This window comes from Mirounga leonina, unplaced genomic scaffold (assembly GCF_011800145.1).
Source record: "Mirounga leonina isolate KUSES-001 unplaced genomic scaffold, KU_Mleo_1.0 Mir_174, whole genome shotgun sequence".
Lineage (NCBI taxonomy): Eukaryota > Metazoa > Chordata > Mammalia > Carnivora > Phocidae > Mirounga > Mirounga leonina.
In genome coordinates this window covers 75,534,565-75,561,379 of record NW_023270451.1, presented here as the reverse complement: position 1 = coordinate 75,561,379, position 26,815 = coordinate 75,534,565, and the positions used below count along the sequence as shown (strand labels likewise).

The 26,815-nt window shown below is 39.5% G+C and overlaps 1 protein-coding gene across 3 annotated transcripts in view; it reads right to left on the bottom strand.

Annotated features, from left to right (window-relative positions):
- TRIM24 (tripartite motif containing 24) overlaps nt 1-20,824 on the bottom strand; it is a 97,266-nt gene extending 76,442 nt beyond the window's left edge. For 2 of the 3 annotated variants that reach the window (XM_035021187.1, XM_035021189.1), the window contains exon 1: nt 20,155-20,824. In XM_035021187.1, the coding sequence (XP_034877078.1) occupies nt 20,155-20,518 (364 nt within the window). In that variant the 5' untranslated portion in view covers nt 20,519-20,824. The remainder of the gene's footprint in view (nt 1-20,154) is intronic. The other variant, XM_035021188.1, reaches the window with a different exon arrangement.
- Between the last annotated feature and the right edge of the window lie 5,991 nt (nt 20,825-26,815).

Below are 26,815 nucleotides of genomic sequence, written 5' to 3'. Positions count from 1 at the left end.
GTGAGGGAACTCAGTGACTCCATCAAACGTAACAATGTTCATATTATAGGAATCCCAGAAGAGGAAGAGAGAGAAAAGGGGGCAGAAAATTAATCTGAAGAAATAATAGCTAAAAACTTCCGTAACCTGGGGAAGGAAACAGACATCCAGATTCAGGAGGCACAGAGAATCCCCATCGAAATCAACAACAGCAGGCCAACACCAAGACATACTGTAACTGAAATTGCTAAAATACAGTGACAAAGAAAAAATTCTCAAAAGCAGCAAGACAAAAGAAGCCCTTAACTTATAAGGGAAAACCCATAAGGCTAGCGGGAGATTTCTCAACAGAAACTTGGCAAGCCTGAAGGGCGTGGCATGATATATTCAAAGTGCTGAGTGGGAAAAATCTGCAGCCAAGAATACTCTCTATCCAGCAAGGCTATCATTCAGAATAGAAGGAGAGATAAAGAGTTTCCCGGACAAACAAAAATTAAAGGAGTTCGTGACCACTAAACCAGCACTGCAAGAAATAATTGAAGGGGACACTTCCAGTGGAAAGGAAAGACCAAAAGTGACAGCATAAAGGGGGGAAACACAAAACCAGTAACAATGAATATTTCTGTAAAAATCAGTCAAGGAACTCACCCAAAAAAAGGACATAAAACATAATAACATATACCTAAAACGCTGGGGAGGAGAGAAGAATGGGTTCAAACTTGAACGATCATCAACTTAATACAGACTGCTGTGTGCAGAAGATGCTATGTACACAAACCTAATGGCACCCGTATATTAAAAACCACTAATAAACATGCAAAGAGTAAAGAGAAAGAACTCCAAATATATCACTAAAGAAAATCAGCAACACAAGAAAGAATCCGAGAAAATCTCCAGAAACAGCCACAAAACAAGTAATAAAATGGCACTAAATGCATACTATCAATAATGACTTTGAATGTAAATGGAGTAAACACTCCAATCAAAAGACATAGGGTGGGGTGCCTTGGTGGCGCAGTTGGCTGGTTAAGTGTTTGAATCTTGGTCTTGGCTCAGTTCATGATCTCATGGGCCGTGAGATCGAGCCCCGTGTCGGGCTCCATGCTTAGCATGCAGAGTCTCCTTGAGCTCCTCTCTCCCTCTTCCTCTGCTCCATCCCCCCACAACCTTCCCCCCCAAAATCAAGAAATAAATCTTTAAAAAAAGACAGAGAGTGACAGAATGGATAAAAAAAAAACCATCTACATGCTGCCTACAAGAGACTCATTTTAGACGTAAAGACACCTGCAGATTGAAAAGTGAGGAGATGTAGAAACATTTATCATGCAAACAGATATCAAAAGAAGGCCAAAGCAGCAATACTTATATTGGACAAACTAGACTTTAAAACAAAGACTGTAACAAGAGACAAAGAAGAGCACTATGTAATAATAAAGGAACTATTCCAACAAGAAGATATAACAATCACAAATATGTATGCATCCAACACGGAAGCACCCAAATATATAAAACAATAACAAACATAAAGGAACTCATTGATAATAATACACTAATAGTAGGGGATTTTAACATCCCACTTACATCAATGGACAGGACATCTAAACAGAAAATAAACAATCAATGAAACCAGGAGCTGGTTCTTTGAAAAAATTAGTAAAATCAATCAACCTCCAGCCAGACTTATCAAAAAGAGAAAGGACCAAATAAATAAAATCACAAATGATAGAGGAGAAATAACCAACATCACATAAATACAATTATAAGGGAATATTACGAGAAATTATATGCCAACAAATTGGACAACCTGGAAGGAATGGATCAATTCCTAGATACAGAAATTACCAAAAATGAAATAAGAAAAAAAGAAAGTGAACAGACTAATAACTGGCAATGAAATTGACTCAGTAATCAAAAAAACTCTCAACAAACAAAAGTCCAGGAGCAAGTGGCTTCACAGGTGAATTCTACCAATCATTTAAGGAGTTAACACCTATTCTTCTCAAACTATTCCAAAAAAAAGAAGAGGAAGGAAGGCTTTCAAATTCATTCTATAAGGCCAACATTATCCTGAAAGTAAAACCAGATAAAGATACCACAAAATAGCGCGCCTGGGTGGCTCAGTTGGTTAAGCGACTGCCTTCGGCTCAGGTCATGATCCTGGAGTCCCAGGATGGTGTCCCACATTGGGCTCCCTGCTCGGCAGGGAGTCTGCTTCTGCTTCTCCCTCTGACCCTCCCCCCTCTCATGATCTCTCACTCTCAAATAAATAAATAAAATCTTTAAAAAAAGATACCACAAAATAAAAGAGAACTACAGGCCAGTATCTCTGATGAACTAGATGCAAAAATGCTCAACAAAATATGAGCACACTGAATCCAACAATACTTAAATCATTCACCTCAATCAAGTGGGACTTATTCCCAGGATGCAAGCATGGTTCAATATTCACAAATCAATCAATGTGATACATCACATCACTAAGAGAAAGGATAAAAACCATATGATCATTTCAAGAGATTCAGAAAAAGCACGTGACAAAGTATAACATCCATTCTCCATAAAAAACCCTGAATGAACTAGGTCTAGAGGGAACATAACCTCAACATAATAAAAGGCCTTAAATGAAAAACCCATTGGCAACATCATACTCAATGGGGAAAAACTTTCAGTTTTTCCCCTAAGGTCAGGAACAAGACAGTGATGTCCACTCTTACCATTTTTATTCAACAAAGTACTGGAAGTCCTAGCCACAGCAGGCAGACAATAAAAAGAAATAAAAGGCATCCAAATTGGTGAGGAAGAAGTCAAACTTTCACTATTTGCAGATGACATGATACTAAATATAGAAAACCCTAAAGATTCTACCAAAAAACTACCAGAATTGAATTCTGTAAGGTCACAGGATACAAAATCAATGTACAGAAATTTGTTGCATTTTTATAGAAAGTGAAATTAAGAAACAACCCCATTTACAAATGCACCAAAAACAATAACTAGGAATAAACTTTACCGAAGAGGTGAAACACTTGAACTCTAAAAACTACAAAACACTGATGAAAGAAATCAAAGATGACACAAAGAAATGGAAAGTCATTCTCTGCTCATGGGTTGGAAGAACAAATACTGTTATATGTCTATACTACCAAAAGCAATCTACAGATTTAATGCAATCCCTATTAAAATACCAAAAATACCAGTATTTTTCACAGAGCTAGAACAAGAAATTCTAAAATCTGCATGGAACCAAAAAGACCCCAGACAGCCAAAGCAATCTTGAAAATGAAAAGCAAAACTGGAGGTATCACAATTCCAGACTTTAAGTTATATTACAAAATGTAGTAATCATAAAAGTATGGTACTGGCACAAAAATAGACACATAGATCAATCGAACAGGATAGAAAACCCAGAAACAATCCCACAACTATATGGTTAATTAATCTTCAACAAAGCAGGAAAGAATATTCAGTGGCAAAAAGACTGTCTCTTCAACAAACGGTGTTGGGAAAAGACAGCTACATGCAAAAGAATGAAACTGGCCCACTTTTTACACCATACACAAAAATAAACTCAAAATGGATTAAAGACCTAAACGTGAGACTGAAACCATAAAAATCCTAGAAGAGAGCACAGGCAGTAATTTCTCTGACATCAATCATAGCAACATTTTTCGTAGCTATGTCTCCTGAGGCAATGAAAACAAAAGCAAAAATAAATTATTGGGGCTACATCAAAATAAAAAGCTTCTGCACAGCAAACAATCAGCAAAACTGAAAGGCAATATACAGAATGGGAGAAGGTATTTGTAAACAACATACCTGATAGAGGGTTAGTATCCAAAATAAAAGAACTTCTAAAACTCAATACTCAAAAAAATAAAAATAAAATTAAAAAATAGGCAGAAGAGATGAACAGACATTTCTCTACAGAAGACATGCAGATTACCAAAAGACACATGAAAAGGTGCCCAATATCACACTCATCATCGGGGAAATGCAAATCAAAACCACAATAAGGTATCACTTCACACCTGTCAGAATGGTTACAATCGAAAACACAAGTGTTGGCAAAGATGTAGAGAAAAAGGAACATCTGTTGGTGGGAATGCAAATTGGTACAGCCACTGTGGAACACAGTATGGAGTTTCTTTGAAAATTTAAAAACAGAATTACCCTATGATCCGATAATTCTACTACTGGATTTTTAACCAAACAATACAAAAACACTAATTCAAAAACATATATGGAACCATATGTTTACTGCAGCATTATTTACAATAGCCAAATTACAGAAGCAGCCCAAGTGTCCACCAATGGATGAATGGATAAAGAAAAGGTACACACACACACACACACACACACACAATGGGAAATTACTCAGCCATAAAAAAGAATGAAATTTTTGCCATTTGCAATAACATGGATGAATCTGGAGGGCATAATTCTAAGTGAAAGAAGTTAGTCAGAGGAAGACAAATACCATGATTTCACTCGTATGTGAAATTTAAAAAAACAAATGAACAAAGAAAAAAAAGACAAACCAAAAAACAGACTCTTAACTATAGAGAACAAACTGATGGTTACCAGAAGGGAGGTGGTTGGGGAATGGGTGAAACAGGTGACAGAGATTAAAGAGTATACTTATCATGATGAACAATGAGTAATGTACAGAAATGTTGAATCACTATACTGTACACTTGAAACTAATATAACATGGTATGTTAACTATACTGGAATTAAAATTAAAAACTTAATATAAAAAATGAAAAGAAAAAAAAAAGAATTCCCTGCAGAACATCTTGCCTATTGTTTTCCTGCTAAAAGATCTCTTGGCATTAGTATAAAAACTCAACAGCATGGTATTGGTGGTAAAAACAAACTGATCCACAGAACAGAAAGCCTAAAAATAAACCCAGATGTACATGGACAAATGATAATTGACAAAGGCAATGCAGTAGGAGAAAGGATGGTTTTTTCAACAGCAGTGGTGAAAAAATTAAATATCTACATGTAAAATGAACTTGGATCCATACTTCATATCTCATATAAAATTAACTCAAAATGGATCATAGATCTAAACATAAAACTTAAAACTATGAAACTTCAAGGGGAAAACATTTATGTTAGGTAATGATTTCTTAGATACCAAACAAAAGAAAAATTCATAAAGATAAATTGGACTTCACTAAGGAATTGGGGCTCCCTAGAGAAACAACCAAGGCTGGTGCAGAAAAGTACAAGATGAACCTAGAAACTCTTTGGTTTGCCAGCAAGATAAGACGTACTCAAAAGTCAATAGGGGCATGTCAAAGGACAAGATTTCAACTTGAAGGGGTTTCTACTGCCCAAACTGGAACAATGTTATCAAAATAAATAATGAGGGCTCCTGGGTGGCTCAGATGGTTAAGCGTCTGCCTACGGCTCAGGTCATGATCTCAGGGTCCTGGGATCGAGTCCCGCATCGGGCTCCCTGCTCCTTGGGAGCCTGCTTCTCCCTCTGCCTCTCTCTCTGTCTCTCATGAATAAATAAATAAAATCTTAAATAAATAAATAAATAAATAAATAAATAAATAAATAAATAAATAAATAATGAAGGGAATGGTTTATAACATAAAAAAATTTAACAAGCCCACAATAAATAAATGGAAAAGGAAAATCTCATCCATACAGTAGAATATCAATAAGCAGAGAGAGACAGAAAAATCACCATTTTGCAACATCACAATAATAAATGATGAGGGCAAGAATCAACAGTGGATGCTATCTACGGTTTTTGGGAATAGAACACTCACACAGGGCGCCTGGGTGGCTCAGTTGGTTAAGCGACTGCCTTCGGCTCAGGTCATGATCCAGGAGTCCCTGGATCGAGTCCCGCATCGGGCTCCCTGCTCAGCAGGGAGCCTGCTTCTCCCTCTGACCCTATCCCCTCTCATGTGCTCTCTCTCTCTCATTCTCTCTGGCTCAAATAAATAAATAAAATCTTTAAAAAAAAAAAAAAAAAAAAAGAACACTCACACAGACCCCAAAGTATCTCACAGGAGGTTACTTATTAATTATAAAGGGGGAAAAAAGATATCTGTAAAGTGGAGAAATCTGGCTGTTCAAACCAGTGATCAAAGCCAAACACCCAACAACAATGGGACAGAATGACATCATGGTTTCCTAAAGTAAAGCACCTAAGAGGACACATTACATTTGCCAAAAATGATGCATCAGGCTAGGTACAATAAGGAGAGAAATCAAACATTAAGTTTGAAAAAACAACGTTTGACATAAATAATTATTAACAACATCAAGGAACTGGGATTAACAAGGATTGGCTAGTAAGAAGTTGAGACAATGCTCAAGAATATAAGTACAACAGGAGATATGATAATTATGATACATAATAGCCACTACCTCTAAGGCTAGGACAGAATGCCCAAGGAAGAATTTTCCCTTCAGACCTGATATCAGACCCTGTTAGAAAAGATAACACCCATCACTCACACTTTGGTTCTGTATCCGTGGGATCTGCTGGAAATTCACCCTCTGGAGCTTATCCACAAATCTATTCTATGGTACATGCTAGCAATCTGTGTCCTGATTTCCCCCACCACCAAAGGGGGAAAAAAGCTGCTGTGAAGGACATTACTGTGACAACTGGCAAAATTTGAATATAGGCTATGTATTAGATAATAGCATTGCATTAATGTCAAATATCCAGAATTTGGTAATTATACCGTGGTTATAGAGAATTATCCTTGCATATATCAAAACTCATCAACTTGTACATTTTAAATATGTGCAGCTTACTGTATGTTAACCTTATCTCAGTAAATCTAAAAGAAACAACCTTCTAAAAAAGAGAATCTATACTTCAGAGACACATTGACATATTTGGGGCTCAAGTGTCATGTCTACAACCTACTCCCAAATCAGAAAAAATGACACTAAGTATACTGATGTGAGAAATAAAGAAAATGCAGCAAAATCTAGAATCCTTAGGAAGGGCTCATAGGAACAGTACTTTCAAAGTTCTTACACGTGGTCTTTATGCTTAAACATCAGTTGGCTGGGTATGTGTCTCAATTCACATTTTTTTCTATTAAAATCTTAAAAATCTTTACTCCACAGTCTTCCAGATTCAAGTACTAATGTTGGAGAGTCTAATGATAATCTGGCATTCTTTCCATCTAACTGATATAGTCTTTGTGTGTAGATGCCCAAAGTATTATTTTTTTTCTTTTAAAGCCCTGAAACATGTTTCAGTGGTGGCTGTTTCAATTTTCCTAGGCACACGGTGAACCCTTATAATACAGATGTTCATCTTTGTTTTAACAACATTTTCTTGTTTTTGTTTTTTTCCTGTTTCTTTTTTCAAAGTCTCCAGGTACTATTATTAATGTCCATATATTTATGTGCCTATGCATATAACATCTTCTTGTCACTTTATGAATTTCTTTTCTCTCTTTACTTGATTTGTTTTCACTTGTTCTTTTCCATCATTTCTTTTATGGTACTTTCTAGAGTGTCTACTCATTCAAGAACTTTCTGGTTCATCTTCATTTCTGAAAAATTTCTAATTCATTCCTCAAGTCTGTCAGTTTTTCTTTTCATGATCTCCTACAGCGTAGGAGCTCATTTCTAAACATTTCTAATTTATACTGTTTTTTCATAACATATTATTTAATTTTCTCAGCTCATTTTGTAGTAATAGGTTTCATTATGTCTCTGCTTTAAGACCAAAGTATACTGCTATCTTCATTTCTTTAGATCTGTTACTCAGAGGACTGTTGTCATCTTTTTTCTTACACTATCTTTCAGTAGTATAAAATTACAGTACTTTCTATAAATCATATTATAGAATGGGTTTTCCTATACTTTTAAGTTTTCTATGTAGGATATGTGAACAGACTAAGATAGCTTTCCTAGATTCAGAGTTCTAAGGTTTCCTCTTATGTTGTTATCACGAAGTATTCAAACCTATGGTACTTTAGTATAACCACTTCCCTAAGACTTTCTGAGATCTGCCTCCTCCAGTGCCCTCCTGCCACATGTATCATTTTCTCTTCTTTGCCCCTAAATTCCTACTCTCATCAAATCTTGTTTATTTGCAGCAGTTTCTTCTCAGTGTGGGGCTCTTTTCTTTCACTGAGTATTTCTAAGAATCTCAGGAGCTAGGCTGTCCCAGCTCCCTCATACTTTCCAGCGGCAAACGGTCTCATTTCAGACCCTATTAGCAGTTTGTGGACCACACTTTGAATAGCACTGCCTAAAATACTCTGCTTCTTCAGAGAAGTGCTGGGTAGCATTATAAGGCAGACAGGTATCGCTACAAATGTATGATCTCTAGCAGCAAGTGGGCCTCAACAAGATCTGCAATCATGCTACATTTTACTGGAAAATGCAATCGACTCTGAATACACACAGACAAATCTTCTATCCATACACCTGTTCTTGCCTTCTCTCCTTTTCATAACAAAATGTCTCTCTTATCCAAAGTCACCAATCTCTCCACCTATGCCTTGGATCAATCCTATCCTGCCTTCTCAGAACCCTCACACACTCACTTACAAATCCCTTCTGTGGTATATGCGATAGCTCACTTGACTGAACTCTTCCACTTTCATATAAACATGCTTAAGCTTTTCCTATTTACAAAAAGGCAATAAACAAGAAACCCTCCTTAATTCCATTTTTCTCCCCAAGTATTGCCTTATCCCTTTAAACTTCTCCACAGAGTTGTCTTAACTTCCCACCCATTGCAAAACCTACCCCAGTAGGGTTTCCCCTTCTACGTCTCCACCAAAATATGCTTTTGCACAACTGCCATGCTTCTAACACTTAAAATGTTTTGGGCCTCTCTTATTTGACCCTGCAGTAACACCACACTGTGAAACACCACTGCCTTTGTTAATACTTTCCTTCCTTGGCTTCCACGACTCTACATTTTCCTGGTTTTCTCATACCTCTTCTCAATCTCCTTTCTGGGTTTCCATCCTACATATCCATTACATATCTGAATTCCTAAAGTCTTGTCCTAGGTGATCTCCTCACTCTAATCTCCAGAGAAGGGAAAGGAACAGAGGACAACAGGAGGCCAAAAATGAAGGATCAGAGAAGTGGGAGGAAACCTTAATACCAAAAGATAGGTGGGAAAGTGAGCTGAGAAAATTAGTAAAAGCAAGTTAAGGCACATGACACACAAGTCAAGTATAGAAGATTGATGAGGACCAGAAGGAACATAAATCAACATGCACCAGTACAAAGAGACAGATACTAAGAATGTCATGTGCGAAAGGCTCTCCTCCTGGTCATCCTTAATGCTGAATATACAGTCAAGAGATCCCAGAAAGACTATTCTCATGATCAAGGTAAAATAAAGGTCTGGTAGTTATGATTCCCAGTTACTATATATGACAGTTTTCTTTTAAATTTATTGCATCATGACAAGAGTACCTATGGACTATGTATTTTAGAGGAAATCAGAACAAAGTTCTTTGAGGAATCCTGTATTTTTACAACTTAGAAGAGGATTTGAAAACCATTTCTAAAGATGAGATAAACACAGAAAAACACTGAGGCAATTCAGCTGATAGTTATGTTCACATGTTGTTTTAAACACAAGTATTTGAACATGCACCTACATATATATTTATTATGTATATATACTATGGAACTAGTATATCCTGTATATAATAAATCACACAAACAAGACATTTTGAAAGAATAAAATCAGGGTAAAATATTTTTAAATGGCTTGCTAATCATGATAGCTTCATACCACTATTCTCTAACAGTCCAAGATGTAATATACATTTAAGGCATAGTTCATCATTAATACAGAGGATGTCAATCAATTTCAAAGAGTCTTCTCAGTAATTCTGAAACTTTTAGGCCCAATTACTAGATTTAGTTAGAAAATCACTTATGTTAATTAACCTCACAAGACTGATAAAGAGCCTATAAAATATCAATTCTGCCACTCTAATGCTGTTACGCTTACAAATTAGTATTATCTTTATCATAGCTGAAAATGAGATTTCAAATATTCAAATAATTTAGGGCTGGTGGAAAATCACGACTCCCATCAACTCCATACACCTGATAAAATGAAAAACAAAATGGAGCAGCAACAAAAACAGCTTTCTATAGAATACAGATCTCCTTGCTGGCTAATCCATCACTGACTGCATATTCAGGTTCCAGGAAATGACAAGTATCTATCCCTCTATGTAACACTAAAGAAGTCACCAAATATGGAAAGCCCCAAGGAGCCTTCTGTATTTTCCTAAACTGGGGAGGAGCCAAGTTATCAGCATCCAACCTTGATGACAGACTTAAATATACCCCTCTATGCTATTAATTGGAGTTGGGGATCACTTTTTATGGCCATTACACATGTGCCCTACATCCTACAACTTAGGGACTCTCCAGGCTGCTGAAACTGAGGGGCTTTTGTGAGTGGCCTCCATATGGGAATTCCCTAGGAACTGAGATTACAGGGTTTTGTGTCAGGGTCCTGGTAATGGTCTACCATGATCTTCAATTTTTGACAGTCATTTTAGTTAAAAACAGAGGCTACAATCCATAAGCCAACTTATCAAAGAACATGTAAATTGTATTACAGTGTGTGTGTGTGTGTGTGTGTGTGTGCGCGCGCGCGCGCGCGCGTGCGCACGCGCACTAGGGGTGGAGTGAGGGTCACATTAGGGTCTGCAGTATAGAAATCCTATTACCTCCAGGGCAGCTGTGTACAGTTTGATTGGCTGTACAGCACAAGGGACTACTTAATTTAAGAGGGCAAATGGAGATTAATATGCATTCCACTTCCTATGCCATGTAGTCCTTGGTGCTACATATGTCAAGAGGACATGTATTCCTAACTCATACAAAGTTACCTTTAGGATTTGCAGCAGCCCTCCTTCCTCCTCCTCAGAATACTTTGTATGCCATATGTGAGATGTAGCCACTTTGACATGCTTTTTCATGTGACCATGACATACTAGTTATCAAGTACTTTAACGCTTAACTTAAAGAAGTTCTAATGTTTTCCCTCAACTCAATGAATTATGTTACCTCATAATGTGTGACACACATCCCATTCTGGAGACTACTGGTCTAGTATGTACTTGAAAATGCAGAAGTAAATTTGAGAAAGGGGTCAAGGTTATAGGAAGAAACGTAGGGCTCGTGCATCTAGGATGATAGTTTAACTTGGTGAGATCTCTAAGAAAAATTAAAAAGATAAAAATCTAGAGATCTAAGAATCAAGTTACCCACATGTGAGTGTATTTAAAAGGTTCAATGCAATTTAAAAATGGTATTTTGACATCAACTTTCCACCAGGACAGAGTAACCAGTACCAAGACAAGTTTGCCTGCCATGAACAACTGTATGTAACTGGGAAGAATATATGAGGCAACTGTCTTCAGGCATTGGAAAACAGGCAATGAGGATTGTGATCCCTGGAAAGGGAAATTCAGGAGGTGAACCCCTAACATATCTTGATTCTCTGCCTGGGGACTATTTCGCAACCACAATGCAGGGAGCTAGAGCCTAAGCAGAACATAGCTTAAAAGGCCAGAGGAAAATTTGGGGCTTGAAAGAGATTAAACACTAGAGAGAAGAGAGCTGCAAAGAGTGAGGGTGCCAGTAGTCTCTCTAGGGTTTCTCAAGGTCCTTGGTGAAGGCTACCATGCATATGCACAGCAAGACTTTGGGACGCTTACCAGAGAACAGTAGCTAAGGGATTGAGAAAAACAAAGATACTAGAGGCCCAGCAGGAACAAAAAGAAAACAAATTTTTAAAAAGTAGACTTAAACTTGACCATACTAATAATTACTTAAAATGTAAATGGATTAAAGAATAAAAGCAAAATTTACAGGTTGGATAACAAAGCAAGACACAACTATTCACTATCAACAAGAGATCTACTTTAAACAGAAAGGTTAAAAGTAGAAGAATGGAAAAATATACCATTCAAACAGAGGTAAGAAAACTGGTGTAGTTGTATTAACCTAAGACAATGTAGACTTCATGAAAAAGTAGTACGAGAGATAAAGAACATTTCATGGTGTTAAAAAGGGCAGGCAATTAATCAATAAGATAAAGTGTTAAAATATCTGCAGCAAAAACTAACCAGGATTAAAGGAATAAAAAGGTCAACAATCATGAGATTTTAACATTCTTCTCTCTGTAACTGATATAAGTAGACCAAAAAAAAAAAAAAAAAGAAAACCAAACCAAAACAAAGATTTTTACAACACTATCAACCAACTTGACCTGACATTTATTTATTTTTTTAAAGATTTTATTTATTGATTTGAGAGAGAGAGAATGAGAGACAGAGAGCAGGAGAGGGAGGAGGGTCAGAGGGAGAAGCAGACTCCCTGCCGAGCAGGGAGCCCGATGCGGGACTTGATCCCGGGACTCCAGGATCATGACTTGAGCTGAAGGCAGTCGCTTAACCAACTGAGCCACCCAGGCGCCCCTAACTGACATTTATAGAACACTACACCAAACAACTGTGGATAGAATTTAAATTCTTTTCAAATATACATAGAACATTCACCAAGATAAACAATATGTTAGGACATCAAATGTCTCAATAACTTCTAAAGAGATTTAAGTCTTACAGAGTATTTTTTTTCTTACTACAATGGAATAAACTATCCAGAAAATCCCCATATACCTTTAAATTAACACACTTCTAAGCAACCCATCAGTCACAGAAGAAATCACAGGAAAAATTTTAAAATATTTTAATAGAATGTTAATAAAAACATAAAATTTGTTTGAGGTGGCCAACACATGCTTAGAGAGAAAATTATACCTTTAAAGCAGAGACAAACAATAAATAAAATTAACAAAGCTAAAAGTTAGTAGATAAGCCCTTAAGAATAGCAAACAAGAAAAAAGAGCAAACACTACAAGTAGAAACAAAAGAGGTCCGGGACATTGTTCAGGCCTTGAAAACATTAACAGGGAAAGGGAGTATGTAGAATATATGTTAAAAATGCACCAATTATATGAAACAGAAAATTTTCAACTTATCAAAATGGATTCATGAATATAAAATCTGAAGAGCCCTGTATCAAGTAAAGACACTGAATTCCTAATCAAAAACCTTCTCATAATGAAAACTCCAAACCCAGATGGATTAATTGAATTGTCAAATATTTAAAAAATTAATACTAACTTAAAAAAACCTCTTTCAGAAAATTAGAGATGGAACACTTTACTCATTTTGAGGACAGTTATTATCCTGATGCCAAAATCAGATAAAGATACAAGAAAACTCTATCACCAATATTCCTCATGAACATAAAAAAGTCGCTAAAATATTAGCAAATCAAATCCACAAGTACACAAACAGGATAATACATGGTGACCAAGTAGAGTATATCCCAAGAATGCAAGATACGTTTAACATCTGAAAATCAACATAATTCACAACATCAACAGAAAAAAAGAGAAAACCCAGATGATCATTTTAACAGATACAGAAAATGCATTTGACAAAATTCATCATCCAACACAATTAAAATCCTCAGCACACTACGAATAGAAGAGCTCTTAATTGTGATAACGGGCATCTGTAAAAAGCTAATAGATCTAACATATTAATGGTGAACAACTAACGTTATCCTCCTAAGATCAGGAATAAGGCAAGGATGTCATCTCTCATTTAATAGTGAAATTAAACTTCTATTCAATACTGTACTGGAGGTCCTACCTAGTGCAGTAAGGGAAGAAAATGACAGAAATTAGGACTTGAAAGAAAGAAGTAAAACTATCTACCTGTGAGCAACAGGATAGTCTACAAAGAAAATCTTAAGAGACAAAAAAACTATTAAGATTTAATCATTGAATTTAGCAAGATAATGTGATACAACCAATATACAAAAGTCAATTGTATTTTAGCTAGCAACAATTGGAAATGGTATTTTTTAAAAACACCAATATCATTAAACATTATCATAGGGGGCGCCTGGGTGGCTCAGTTGGTTAAGCGACTGCCTTCGGCTCAGGTCATGATCCTGGAGTCCCGGGATCGAGTCCCACATCGGGCTCCCTGCTCAGCGGGGGGTCTGCTTCTCCCTCTGACCCGCTTCCCTCTCGTGCTCTCTGTCTCTCATTAAAAAAATAAAATAAAATGAAAAAAACAAAACAAAACAAAAAACAAACAAACAAAAAAAACATTATCATAAGATATTTTGGAATAAACTTCACAAATATTGTGCAAGACTACTATGATAAAATAGTGCTGAGAGAAATTAAAGATCTAAATAGGAGATAAAACATGTTTATAGATAGGGATAGTCAATATTGTTAGATCATTCTCCCCAAAGTGGTATCTGGATTTAATGCAATTCTAATCAAAATCATAGCAGGCTTTTGTGTAGAAATTAACAAGTGGATTCTAAAATTTATGAAGAAATGTAAATTACTTCAAAGAGCAAAACAATTTTGAAAAAGAACAAAACTGTCCGATTGAAAATTTGCTTTGAAAGCTATAGCAATAGGGGCACCTGGGTGGCTCAGTCGGTTAAGCGTCTGACTTCGGCTCAGGTCATGATCCCAGGGTCCTGGGATGGAGTCCCACATCAGGCTCCCTACCCAGCAGGGAGTCTGCTTGGGCTTCTCCCTCTCCCTCTGACTCTCCCCCTGCGCATGCTCCCACATTCTCTGGCACTCTCACATAAGTAAATAAAATCTTAAAAAAAAAAAAAAAAAAGCTACAGCAATAAAAAAACAAAACAAAACAAAACAAAAACCCAAACACTTATTCCTGAATGGATAGCTCAAAAGAACAGAAAAGTGTATAGCAACAGAATCATACATATATGTTCAACCGATTTTTTACAAAAATGCCAAAGTGATGTAATGGGAAAAGTACCCTTTTCAAATAAATGATACTTTAACATATGGTTAAAAACATGAATCTCAACCCTTATACCTAATACAAAAATTGCTCAAAATAGATGACACATCTAAATATATAAACCAAAACTATAAAAATACTGAAAGTACAAAATCTTAGTAAACTCACGGTAGGCAAAGAATTGTTAAATAGAACACAAAAATTACTAACTATAAAAAGAAAAAAGGCACCTGGTGGCTCAGTCGTTAAGCACCTGCCTTTGGCTCAGGTCATGATCCCAGCTTCCTGGAATGGAGCCCCCCTCCGCCCCCCCCCGCCCCGTATAGGGCTCCCTGCTCAGCGGGAAGCCTGCTTCTCCCTCTCCCACTCCCCTGCTTATGTTCCCTCTCTTGCTGTATCTCTCTCTATCAAATAAATAAAAATCTTCTAAAAAATTAAGAAAAAAGAAAAAAATTGACAAATCAGACTTAATCAAAATTTAAAACTTCAGCTCTTCAAAAGACACCATTAAGAAAACGAACAGGCAAGGTACAGGAGTAAATATGTGCATACACGTATTTAACAGAGGACCAGGATACAGAATGCATATAAAGAATATTTACTTTTCAGTAATGTAATCCATTACCTAATTTTAAAAATCTACAAAAGATAAACTGAAATTTTACCAAAAAGCTGTAATAGCTAATAAGCACAGGAAAAGATGCTCATCATTACTCATCGGGTAAATGAAAATTAAAACCATGAGACTCCCCTTTGCACATACCAGAATGACTAAAATTAAATACTAACACCCAAATTGGCGAGGATGTGAACCAACTGGAACTCTCATACGTTGCTGGAGGGAATGCAAAACAGTACAACCAGTGTAAATACACATTTATGATGCAAACAAGAAATTCCAAGTATTTACCCAAGGAAATGAAAACATATCCACATAAAGACTTGTCTACAAATATTTGTAACAGTTTTATTCATTAATAGCCCCAAATTGAAAACAATAGTATAATTTCCATTAACAGGTGAATACTGTCTATATAACTGTGTACAAAACTGGTAGGCAATATGGATCAATCTTAAATACTATTAATTCTCTGACATTATATCTTGTACTCACAAGGTGATTTATACTTCTTACCAAGAACCCAAAGAAATCAGATCCCAGAATTGACAGTTACATCTTATAGACTGCCAGTTAGTATAGAAGTCTAAGAAAACTGATGGTTTCTTATTTTTTACTCTCCCTGGACAAATAATGTGACCCTTTTCAAGAGTATGCTCAGTATTCTTTTAAAAATAGCTTAGGGTTGGGGGATGGGGTAATTGGGTGATGGGCATTAAGGAGGGCACGTGATGTGATAAGCACTGGAGTTATACGCAACAGATAAATTATTGAACACTACATCTAAAACTACAGATGTACTATATGTTGGCTAATTCAATTTAAATAAAAAATTAAAGAGAAAAAAATAGAGTTTGCTACTCTTTTGCTGAACACTACATCAACACCACAAAATATTGCACAATGTTGTAACATTTGTCCAAGATCAGTTTGTCTTCTGACTTCGGGTACCTATAATGTACCTAAAGAAAATCTGTTTTCTAAGCTTTTCCTTCTTTCCTGGATATAACTGCACACTAAGAAAATGACAATCACATCCAAGGTAGTCATCCAACTTTAGCGTGTGGTCTCTCATCCTCATTCCTTCCAACTGGCAGCCTTACAAAAGGACAGTTTTGACCCATGTTCTCAATGAGGTCTTGAGAGCTAATGTAATTGTGTCCGGGCATTTATAAATCATAATACATACCTTTTTGTTGTTATAAATTAGCTTTATTTCTTTTTCATAAAAAAACATTTTAGAAGGATTTATTTTCCATGAATTTCATTTAGGATAACATGGAGCACCGAAAATTATTTAACAGAAAAATTAGGTCTGATAATGTTGAAAACTGTTATTCTATACCTTGAATTTTGGTCTTAATTTCCTAAGGGATCCTCTTATGATCAATTTTATTTTGGAATATAGTACTGCTTGAACTAAAGAAACACTAGAGCTTAATATACTCTAGAATTCTATAACTATGCCAAGTTGGGCTCTCTGGAGGGACAGGCCTAGAAATCTTTTTTTTTTTTTTTTAATATTTTATTTAGGGGCACCTAGGTGGCTCAGTCAGTTAAGCATCTGCCTTTGGCTCAGATCATGATCCCAGAGTCCGGGGATGGTGCCCTGCATGGGGGGGAGGAGCTCCTCTCTCGCTTGCTTGCTCTCGCTCTACCTCAAATAAATAAAATCCTAAAAACAAATTAAAAAATAAAGATTTTATTTATTTATTTGAGAGCGAGAGCACGCGCACACAAAAGCAGGGAGGGGTAGAGGAAGAAGCAGATGCAGGCTCACGACTGAGCAGGGAGCCCACCCCATGGGGGCTAGGATCCCAGGATCCTGAGATCATGACCTGAGCTGAAGGGAGACCCTTAACCAACCTAGCCACCCAGGTGCCCCTAGAAATCTAAATTTTTAATAAGTATACCAGTGACTCTAGTAGAGCTAAAATTTGAAAACCACTAACTAAATCTAAAAGGGAAGAGCATAACTGCAACATGGTTGTGGCCTCAACAAAACTTGTTTTGTTTGGCCTATAGAATGGGCCTGTATGCATGTGTATTTTTTTATTTACTTGCCAATATCTAATACTAAGAAAGCTCTCACAAAAATCTGGGCTTCAGACTTCTCATTAAAAGAAATTATATATATATATATATCCTTCAATACTGGCCCTCCCCTCTTGCATGACAACCTGCTGGAGCTGAGTTTACTTCCCCTCCCATTCCCTCCCTCTCCCTTCCCTATTATTTTACCCCCAAGTTCATAGTTCTCTAACTGAGATTTCTAGCTTAGCTCCTGTAGGTATTATAGTTTAACCCATGATGACTATACCCACAAGTTCATTAGGAGAATGAAGTACAGATGATCAAATGAACCCTATATATTTATGAAATGTACTCAAGTTTTACTTCAGCTAGTATTTAAATAAGTTTGCAAGGCGAGAGGAAGGGAGAGAATATATCCAAGTCAATAAGACTCAGGATAGACAGTATTTTAATTTATTGAAAATAACCCTAACTCTTTTTTTGTACTGTATTTAAAGTATCATTTAGTAGAGACTTTGTCTTAGTATAAAAGCAAAAGACATTACCTTCCAATTTAAATGCTTCCTTGGAACTCTCGCTGATACAAACACCAAGATAAAATACATTGAGAGACTAGAATTGCACAGAACATTTTGAGAAATCTGAAATTGAAAACTTGTCTCAGAGTCTAGTTTCAGAGCTTTTATTACCCATGTTCTCATTCATTCAGGTCTAAATGTCATGGCCAGGCACACGATAAATCTTAATTCTAGGATTATGCAAAATTCAGATCCTAATCGGCCACTAGCCTGCTTAACCAATTAAAACATAAATAAAAGAAACCTTAAAATGTGTCTAAAAATTAAGAACTAAGATTTGTTTCACCTGTACTAAATTTCCAACAGGTGGGCCACATCAGAGAAAACAGTGTAAAAGATCTGAGACTTCAGCCTAATTGCAAGCTAGCTTACCATGGTAGAAGATACAAAGACTCAGGGATGAGAGACAAGGGGCAGTTTATTAGTTACAATAACATGAGCCAAAGCATCAACATTTTTTTTTTTTAATTTTATTGAGAGAGACAGAGAGAGAGCATGAGAGAGGAGGGTCGGAGAGAGAAGCAGACCCCCTGCCGAGCAGGGAGCCCGATGCGGGACTCGATCCCGGGACTCCAGGATCATGACCTGAGCCGAAGGCAGTCGCTTAACCAACTGAGCCACCCAGGCGCCCAAGCATCAACATTTTTGCACTGGTTCCCAGAACCCCAGTTCCCACCAGGCAAGGTGAAGAGGGCCGGCTGACACCTGTACAGGCAGTGGGTTGTGTTACACAAGAGGAAACCTAAACTTAGAGAACCCCAATCTTTTGTCATGGGCAGTAAGCATGCCTGCCTTTTACTCCAGTAGAGACATTATACTGGACCCTATGCACGCCTGCTCTTTGCTCTGATGGAAGACACTATCTCTATCTTCCAAGGCTGATCTTTATACAAACATCATTTAAAAATAGAAACAAAGGGCAGTCAGTACCTCCCTGGCACGACCCGCAGAAACTTAAGAGACCCATGGAAAATTGGCTCCCTCAACGAGATACTGTTGGTAACATATAATCAAATGAAGTCTAACACTACTATTTATAGCATCAATTTCATATACCCCTTGACCTAGCCTCAATTATTTAATTAGCATTTTATCTCAAATCAACTAGACCCTCTAAAAGGAAGTGTGTATTAAAAATTAATTATCCCCCTTTTCCCAGTTACTTTCTATTTTTAAAAATGATGTGCTCCAATATTTGCAGTATTACAATTTAAAATCCTCAAGCATTCTACTAGAATAATTACTGTGCTTACTTTAACTAACTTCAAATGTTTCAAACCTGTTAACGTTAGCAATGGGAACTACCTGTCAAAAGTCTCATTATACAGTAACAAACACCACAAAGAGAACAGTAACTTCAGCATTTCCAGCTGTCATTCACAAAATACAAGAAAAGCCTGCACCCCAAAGCACTTCGCTCTATTTCTCTTTACCCTTTACCGTTTCAAAATAAAATCTTCGAAGGAGAAAAGACAACAAAATACCGTCTCTTTTGGTTCCTTTGTCCCTAGCGGAAGGGAGAGAAATCGGGGACTCGTTAAGGTAAAGAACCTGAAACATGCAAGACAGAAAACAGACGGCATCTGATCTGTAATCAATCACCAAAGAAAGTCACCATCACTTCATCTTCATCCCTCCCCTCCCCCCTCCAGCTCAAATAACGTGGTTATACACGAGATGATTAGGATCATATGGAGCCGGACAAAGCTGTGGGGAGGCAGAGGGTAGCCGTGAACTAGACGCAGCCGGCCAAGAAGCCGAGCTACCCACTACAGCCCACTCAACAGCGGTTTTCCAGAGTGCGGGTCGCACGGGCCACCCAACCCCGGAGGAGAATGCTGAGCGGCGGCGGCGCCGCCAAGTCCCCAGCGCCCGTGGAAGTTGCTCGCGGGGCGCGCGGCACGCCGCAGAGCGCGCGGGCCCTCCATGTCACCGCCGCCAACACAGACCCTCCTCCTCGCCCCTCCCCCGCCGCGCACCCCGGCGGCGGCGACATGACAGCGGGTCGCGCCGCACAAGGGCGCCCGCCTCCCCGAGCCCCTCCCCGGGCTCCCCCGCGCCCACGGCCGGCTCTCACCTTGGGTGGCGAACGGCGAGGAGCCGCTGACCGGCGAGCCGGGGGCGGGGACGGGCGGCGGGGTCTCGGCCGAACCCAGCATGGGCGCGGGCAGCATGAGGTAGCGCTGGGGCGCGGGCAGGCAGCGCTGGCAGAAGGAGTGCAGGCAGGGCAGCAGCTTGGGCGCCCGGCTCTGGATGTTCTGGTGGCACACGGCGCAAGTGTCCAACAGGTTGAGCCGGGCCGCCTCGCCTCCGCGCTCCGAGTCGGGGCCCTGCCGACTCTCAGCCTCGTTCTCCCCGCTTGGCGCCGCCGAGGGCCCCCCGGCGGCCGCCGCCGAAGCCGCCGCGGCCGCCGTCGCCGCCTTCTCCACAGCCACCTCCATTGTCCTGCCCCCGCCGCCGCCGCCGCCGCCGCCGGGAAAGGGGGAGCGCGATCTCCGCCTGCCGCCGCCCCCGACGACCTCCTCCTCCTCCTCCTCACAGGCCGCTTGGGTGACCCGCGGGAGAGGGAGGGCGGGCGGGCGGGCGGGCCGGGCCGAGGAAGCCTCCTCAGGCCCCGGGGATCCGCCTCCCGGGTGGCGCGGCCGGAAGAAGGGGATCTGTCAGCGGGAACCGTTCCTCGCACCGGGAAGGCTGCGCCCCGTCCGCTTCGCCAACCGCCGCGGCGCTCGTCGAATCCGCCCAGCCCGCCCTCGTCTCCCCGCCTTTCTCCCTGGGCCCCCGGCCCACCTCAGGCCCCGCCCCACCCTCCCTCTCCCAGCGACTGAGGCGACGGCAAGGAACGCGCCGCCCAATAGCCGCAGCGCCTGGCCAGGGGGCGGGGCCTGCCCAAGCCCGCGAGGCTCCGACGGCCGCGGCGGGAGGCTGGGAGGTGGGAAGGCGCTTGCCCAGCCCCGCCTCCCACCGAACTCCTAGAGCCGCGGCTTCTGATTGGGCCTTTGTGTGTGTTTCGCTCCTCTGAAAAGATTAAGGGATTATTTGTTAATGACAGACCGACTAATTCGGTCCGCCGGTGTTAGCTCCTCCTATGGGGCGGAGCTCCACCGTGTGGGCTCGATGCGGTTAATTAAGTAACTGCTTCGAAAACTCGTTTTGCTGCTGAAGACGGGGGTCCTGTAGGAAGAGTAAATATGGTGGGAGGGTCAAAGGATAACGAAGTAGAGACTGTGAAGAGCAAACAAGGGAAGAATTTTATAAATGGAGAAATGTGTGAAAAAGATATTGTGGCAGCATGGATTCGCCACCTGAATTTACTCTTCTCCATGATGAATGACGGAACATGAAGAATAAAGGTGGAGGTTCTCTTGCAAAGTCGGAAATTTCTAAAGGATTTCCCCAGTGGAAAAGGTGATTAATTTTTAAAGTCAGTGAGTTGCTTTTCAAATAAATAAAAATGTTTTTTTCTTCAAGAAACAAATATATAAAGATTGTTTGAAAATGTCTTTATTGCATAAATACGACATCAATTCGAGAAATAAAAATCTCAGTACTGATGTCCAAGTAATTCCTTCAAAAATTTTTTCATCCTGCCGCCCAAAACACACAGACTTATATCAGAAGGTACTCACATTTTCACTCAAAAAATGGCCAAACTTTGGGGTGCCAAGTGGGCTCAGTAGAGCATGTGACTCTTGATCTTGGGGTTGTGAGTTCAAGCCCCATATTGAGCACGGAGACTACTTAAAAAAAAAAACACACCAAATTTTAAGGAGCTCGAAGTATAGAAACGGGGTGGGGGAAACAAAACTTTTGTACACACGTAAAAAAATTGTATGGAAATGCCATTTTTAAGTACAAATGAAGTAGTGCTGGATCAATGAGGAAAGAGGGATGGGGTCAGAAAAGGCCTTGTTAAAGTTGGAATGATACTGGAAGAAAAAATGACCAGAGGGAGGGCAAACTCTGGGTAACCTGATCCTCCTTACCTTTTCCAAATTATTCCTCTCCTACTGGCCTCTTTCCCGAAACAGGTCCTAAATCCAATCACTGTAGGCCTCCAGGAGTGAAGTTCTCCTTCTTAAGGGCAGTCAAGGGCTAGCTATTTGTTTTGTATAGGGGTAGTTTCTTAAACCTTAGTTTGCATAAGAATCACCTGGCAAGCTTACTTAAAAGCAGGTTCTTGGGCTCATCCCCCTATTCAATTTTAGAAGCATCTGGTGATTGTGATCTGAGTGGTCTAGGACCACCCTTAGAAAAACAGGGGCTATCTCAAATTTCTTAACCCACTTACCATCCCTCTATGAGTTCATCCCTCTCTCATCCTATACCCCTCAAGCTGAAGCTCCCTCTACTCTCATACTTTATGCACCAGCAAATTTAATGAATCCCTGCTTTGCCCATGCTGTTCCCTTTATTTTGGAATGCTTTTCCCTCAAAATTCAGATTTACCAATTGTCTCCCTAAACCACTCCAGATGAAGTTCATCACTCTTTCCCCAATATTCATTCTGTGCCCCATCTTTTTGTAGCTGCACCTTGCAAATCTTTATATCCTAGTAAAGCAAATTCTGCATTATAAATTAATGATTTAATATGCTAAAAATTCATTACAGAAATGGTATACAGGATTCAAGCAGACTAAAGACAAGTGTCTTTTATTCCCTTTGATGATGGTGGTGGAGAAGGAAAAAATAAGGGGTAAATTGTGGAAGCTTGTTTTTGGAGAATTCCATGCAGTTTGGTAACAACCCACTAGTTTCTCACATCATCATGGATAATCAGTTTTAGGGAAAATTATCTTCCATATTCTTAGGCTTCTAGTCTCATGTAGTTAAAACAATCATGTGTTTTACTTTGCTCAAATATATATGGCTTCTGGTCCTTTTAATTCCAGAAAAGGAATTTATTGTTTTAAGTGTTTTTATCATTTGATTTTCTTTTTTTTTAAAGATTTTATTTATTTATTTGAGAGAGAGAGAGAATGAGAGACAGAGAGCACGAGAGGGAAGAGGGCAGAGAGAGAAGCAGACCCCCTGCCGAGCAGGGAGCCCGATGCGGGACTCGATCCTGGGACTCCAGGATCATGACCCGAGCCGAAGGCAGTCGCTTAACCAACTGAGCCACCCAGGCGCCCCTATCATTTGATTTTCTTATCTAGATACTGTCTTCCCAAGTGCATTGCAAAAATATTTCACAGGGATCCACACTATGATAGATGATTCTTCCTTAATTGTAGCTCTCATCTATCTCCCCCTTTTGTTCTGTAATGTCTCTGGCTCCCTACTTCATCCAAGGCTCTCCACAATTTCAGCCCTATCTGATCTCCCTGCCTGCTCATACTGTTTGCCCATATCCACTCTAAGCTCCAGCTTAATTACATGGCTTGCCATTTTCTAAACTGTACTAACACCACCTCTACCATCTCTCTGAGAGAAGGGGTAATATTTGTCTCTGCTAGAAGAGAAGGGACTCTGCAAGGAGAGCAAGAGCATTTGAGGCTAGTGAGGATTTCTCATGCCCACCCCTTACATGGCAGGGATGAATAGAAATTCCAGATCTTCCAGGAAAGTTTAACAAAATCATTTTTGAGTAGAATTCTTCGAGGTTACAATACATGTCTAGGCAAGGAAGGTGTGAGCTAACCCCCTTAACCCAATCTTCTACAGCTATAGAGGAATAAGGAAAAGATTTCTGCACCTTCGGTAGTAGCTGAGAGGTTCGGATAACTTGCGACCTCATTGTTAACACAAGATGCCTTGTGCATGGACCAAAGACTGTCTCATTATTTCAGTGGTTTCCACAGAGGTGGCAGCAGTCAAGAACCAATGCAAGCAAGGCATGTTCTGTGTATGCCATTGTGAACCGATGTACTAGGATCCAGTGTCTCTCCCACGTACGCCATGGCCCTATTAAACCCTTAGATCTTCAAATTGGCCCTAGACAGAAAGGAGAATGAATATTGTATTGATGGATTTAAAACCCCAAATGATGACCAAAACCAAAATGGAAACAAAACCTAAAGTAACTGAGAATATGACTAGATTAAATTTTCTGCCGTCAGGATAAAGGGTTAACTCAGTGAGCTTGGGTTACTCAAACCCTACACATTCCAAAAAAAGAACTGGTCCTTGACGGGCTCTTGGGAGATTCCCTTTGAACCTTTATCCTACCTGATAAGGGGGTTGCTGTATGCCTGAGGCTTTGGCCTTATACTCTTATCAGTTTGATCATAGTTTATACTAACAATATGACTTCTGCTCACACTGGTTTTTTATATACTTGAGGCTCTGGGCCACAGTGTGTTTGACCTCTGGAAGGCAGGAGACTGAGTAGCTAAGGTCAGTCACCTGGGTACTCCATGCCGGTGTGACTGACCCCCAGTTAAAATCCTGGGTACCAAGGCTTGGTGAATTTCCCTTGCTGGCAACACTTTACCCATGTCATTACACAAAGTTGCTAGGGAGTTAAGCCTGCTCGTGAGACCACTGGCAGACGACACCTGGAAGCTCCCTCCTGGTTTCTCCTGGGCTTTGCCTATGTGCCTTTTTCCTTTACTAATTTTAATCTGTATCCTTTTGCTGTAATGATTGGTAACTGGGATATAGATGAATCTATTTTTCTGAATCTTATGAATCCTTCTAGCAAATCATTGAAACTGAGGGTGGTCTTGGGGACAGCCAACACAAGGGCATGTCATTTCCCCTACTAGATTGTAATTCCTTGGGCTAAGAACCATCTCTCCTCTTTTGTATTCCTTTAATATCTCACAAATCGCATGGAAGCAAAAAAAATCTAGAGCTTGGTTCCTCCTGCTTTTTTCCTTTCACCCTTTGCTTCATTCCAAGTATTTGCCTCAATTATAGCTCCTTTGCTCAATGGTTTTGTTTGCTTGTTTGTTTGTTTTTTGCTTCTTGTGAGCCATTCGCTGAAGAGGAAGGTCCAGGAGAGATAATTGCAGTTATTTCCCTTTTCCCTAATTACCTCCCCTCTGTAGTCATTTTTTTCTTCTAGGTAAACATTGATTTTAGAACATGAAGTGTGGAGGAAAAGAAGTCACCAAAGGTCTGGGGAGTGACAGGAGAAGGGGCATATTTCTTCCCTTGTCTGAAGGACAAGAGTAATGAAGTGACCTGTAAACTGAATATTGAATCATGAGGCTTTATGGACAGAGATGTTACAGACAGTTGGAGAAGTCAACTTACGTGCTGGGAGCAATACCTCTGCAGACCATTCTGGGAATATCTAAGGGCAGAGAGAAGCCTCACATTTTAATATTCTGCCAGTTCTGTGGAAGCACTTTTATTGGGTTTTATTATGAGATTAGGAATTGCAAAGGGGAAAAAGAAGAAAGAAGCAATGGAAAACTCATAGATCAAGCGCAAGTCAATCAGATGACCAAGAAAAAAAAAGAGGGTGAGAACAAGGAAGATAATAAGGGAAAAAATGAAAGAAAACAAATGGAATAAAAGGAAAAAGGAGTAACACTTGCAGATAACAAGAAGAAAAAGTGGCATAACTAGCAGCTGGAAGGAGAACGAGGAGATTCATGACCCTCTGTGGGGAAAGGGCAAATAGGTGAGAAATGAGTGGGTGGGCCAAAGGGGGGTTTTGAAAGAACTCTGAAAATGATGACATAGTTTATTCCAAGAAATAACTTATAAAAAATTTATCCTAGCACAACACAACATAAAACACAACCAGAGGGACGCGTGGGTGGCTCAGTCGTTAAGCATCTGCCTTAGGCTCAGATCATGATCCTGGGATCCTGGGATCAAGCCCTGCATCGGGCTCCCTGCTCGGCGGGGAATCTGTTTCTCCCTCTTCCACTCCCCATGCTCATATTCCCTCTCTCGGTGTGTCTCTCTCTGTCAAATAAATAAATAAAATCTTAAAAAAACCACACACACAACCAGAGCAGAAGCCATTTCTACTTTCCAAGAAATATTTCACTTGATTGTAGAATTCCTGGTACACTTTTGTACTTTTGGAAAGTATCATTCTTTTGAGGTTTTTTCCCCTAACATTTACCCTATATGAAACAAATCTTCATTTGTTTATGTTATGTAACTTCTTGTTTGCTTTTATGATGGTGATATACATCAAGGATTACTTTTAGTTATGCCTGCTCTTCTGTTCTACAACTTGTTCTTAATTCAGCCCAAAGATGCCTGACATAGCCTCCCTAAACCCCACATACCGAATTTATTGCTCGCGGGGAGCATGTTTTCAGAATCTGTGTAAACATATTCTATATATACACACCGACACATATATAATTTGACATAACTGGGGTCATAATATACATGATTTTAGTAATTTTTTTTAATCAATGCTATGAACTGAATTGTGTCCTCCTTTAAATTCACATGTTGAAAACCGAATCCCATATGTGAGTGTTTTTGGAGATAGGGTCCTTAGGAGTTAAGTACGATTAAATGAGGTCATCAGAGTAGAGACCTAGTCCTACAGGATTGGTGTCCTTATAAGAATAGGAAGAGACCAGAGTGCATTCTCCACCCTGGCCCCCCAAGCACATGCAACAAGGAAAGGCCATGTGAAGACCTAGCAAGATGGCCATCTGCAAGCCAGGAAGAGAGCTCTCATCAGAAACTGAATTGGCTAAAACCTTGATCTTAGACTTCCTAGCCTCCTGAACTGTGAGAAGTAAGTTTCTGTTTAAATCGATTTCTCCAGTCTGTAGTATTTTATTACAGCAGCTCAAGAAGTCTTAAAAATCCAACA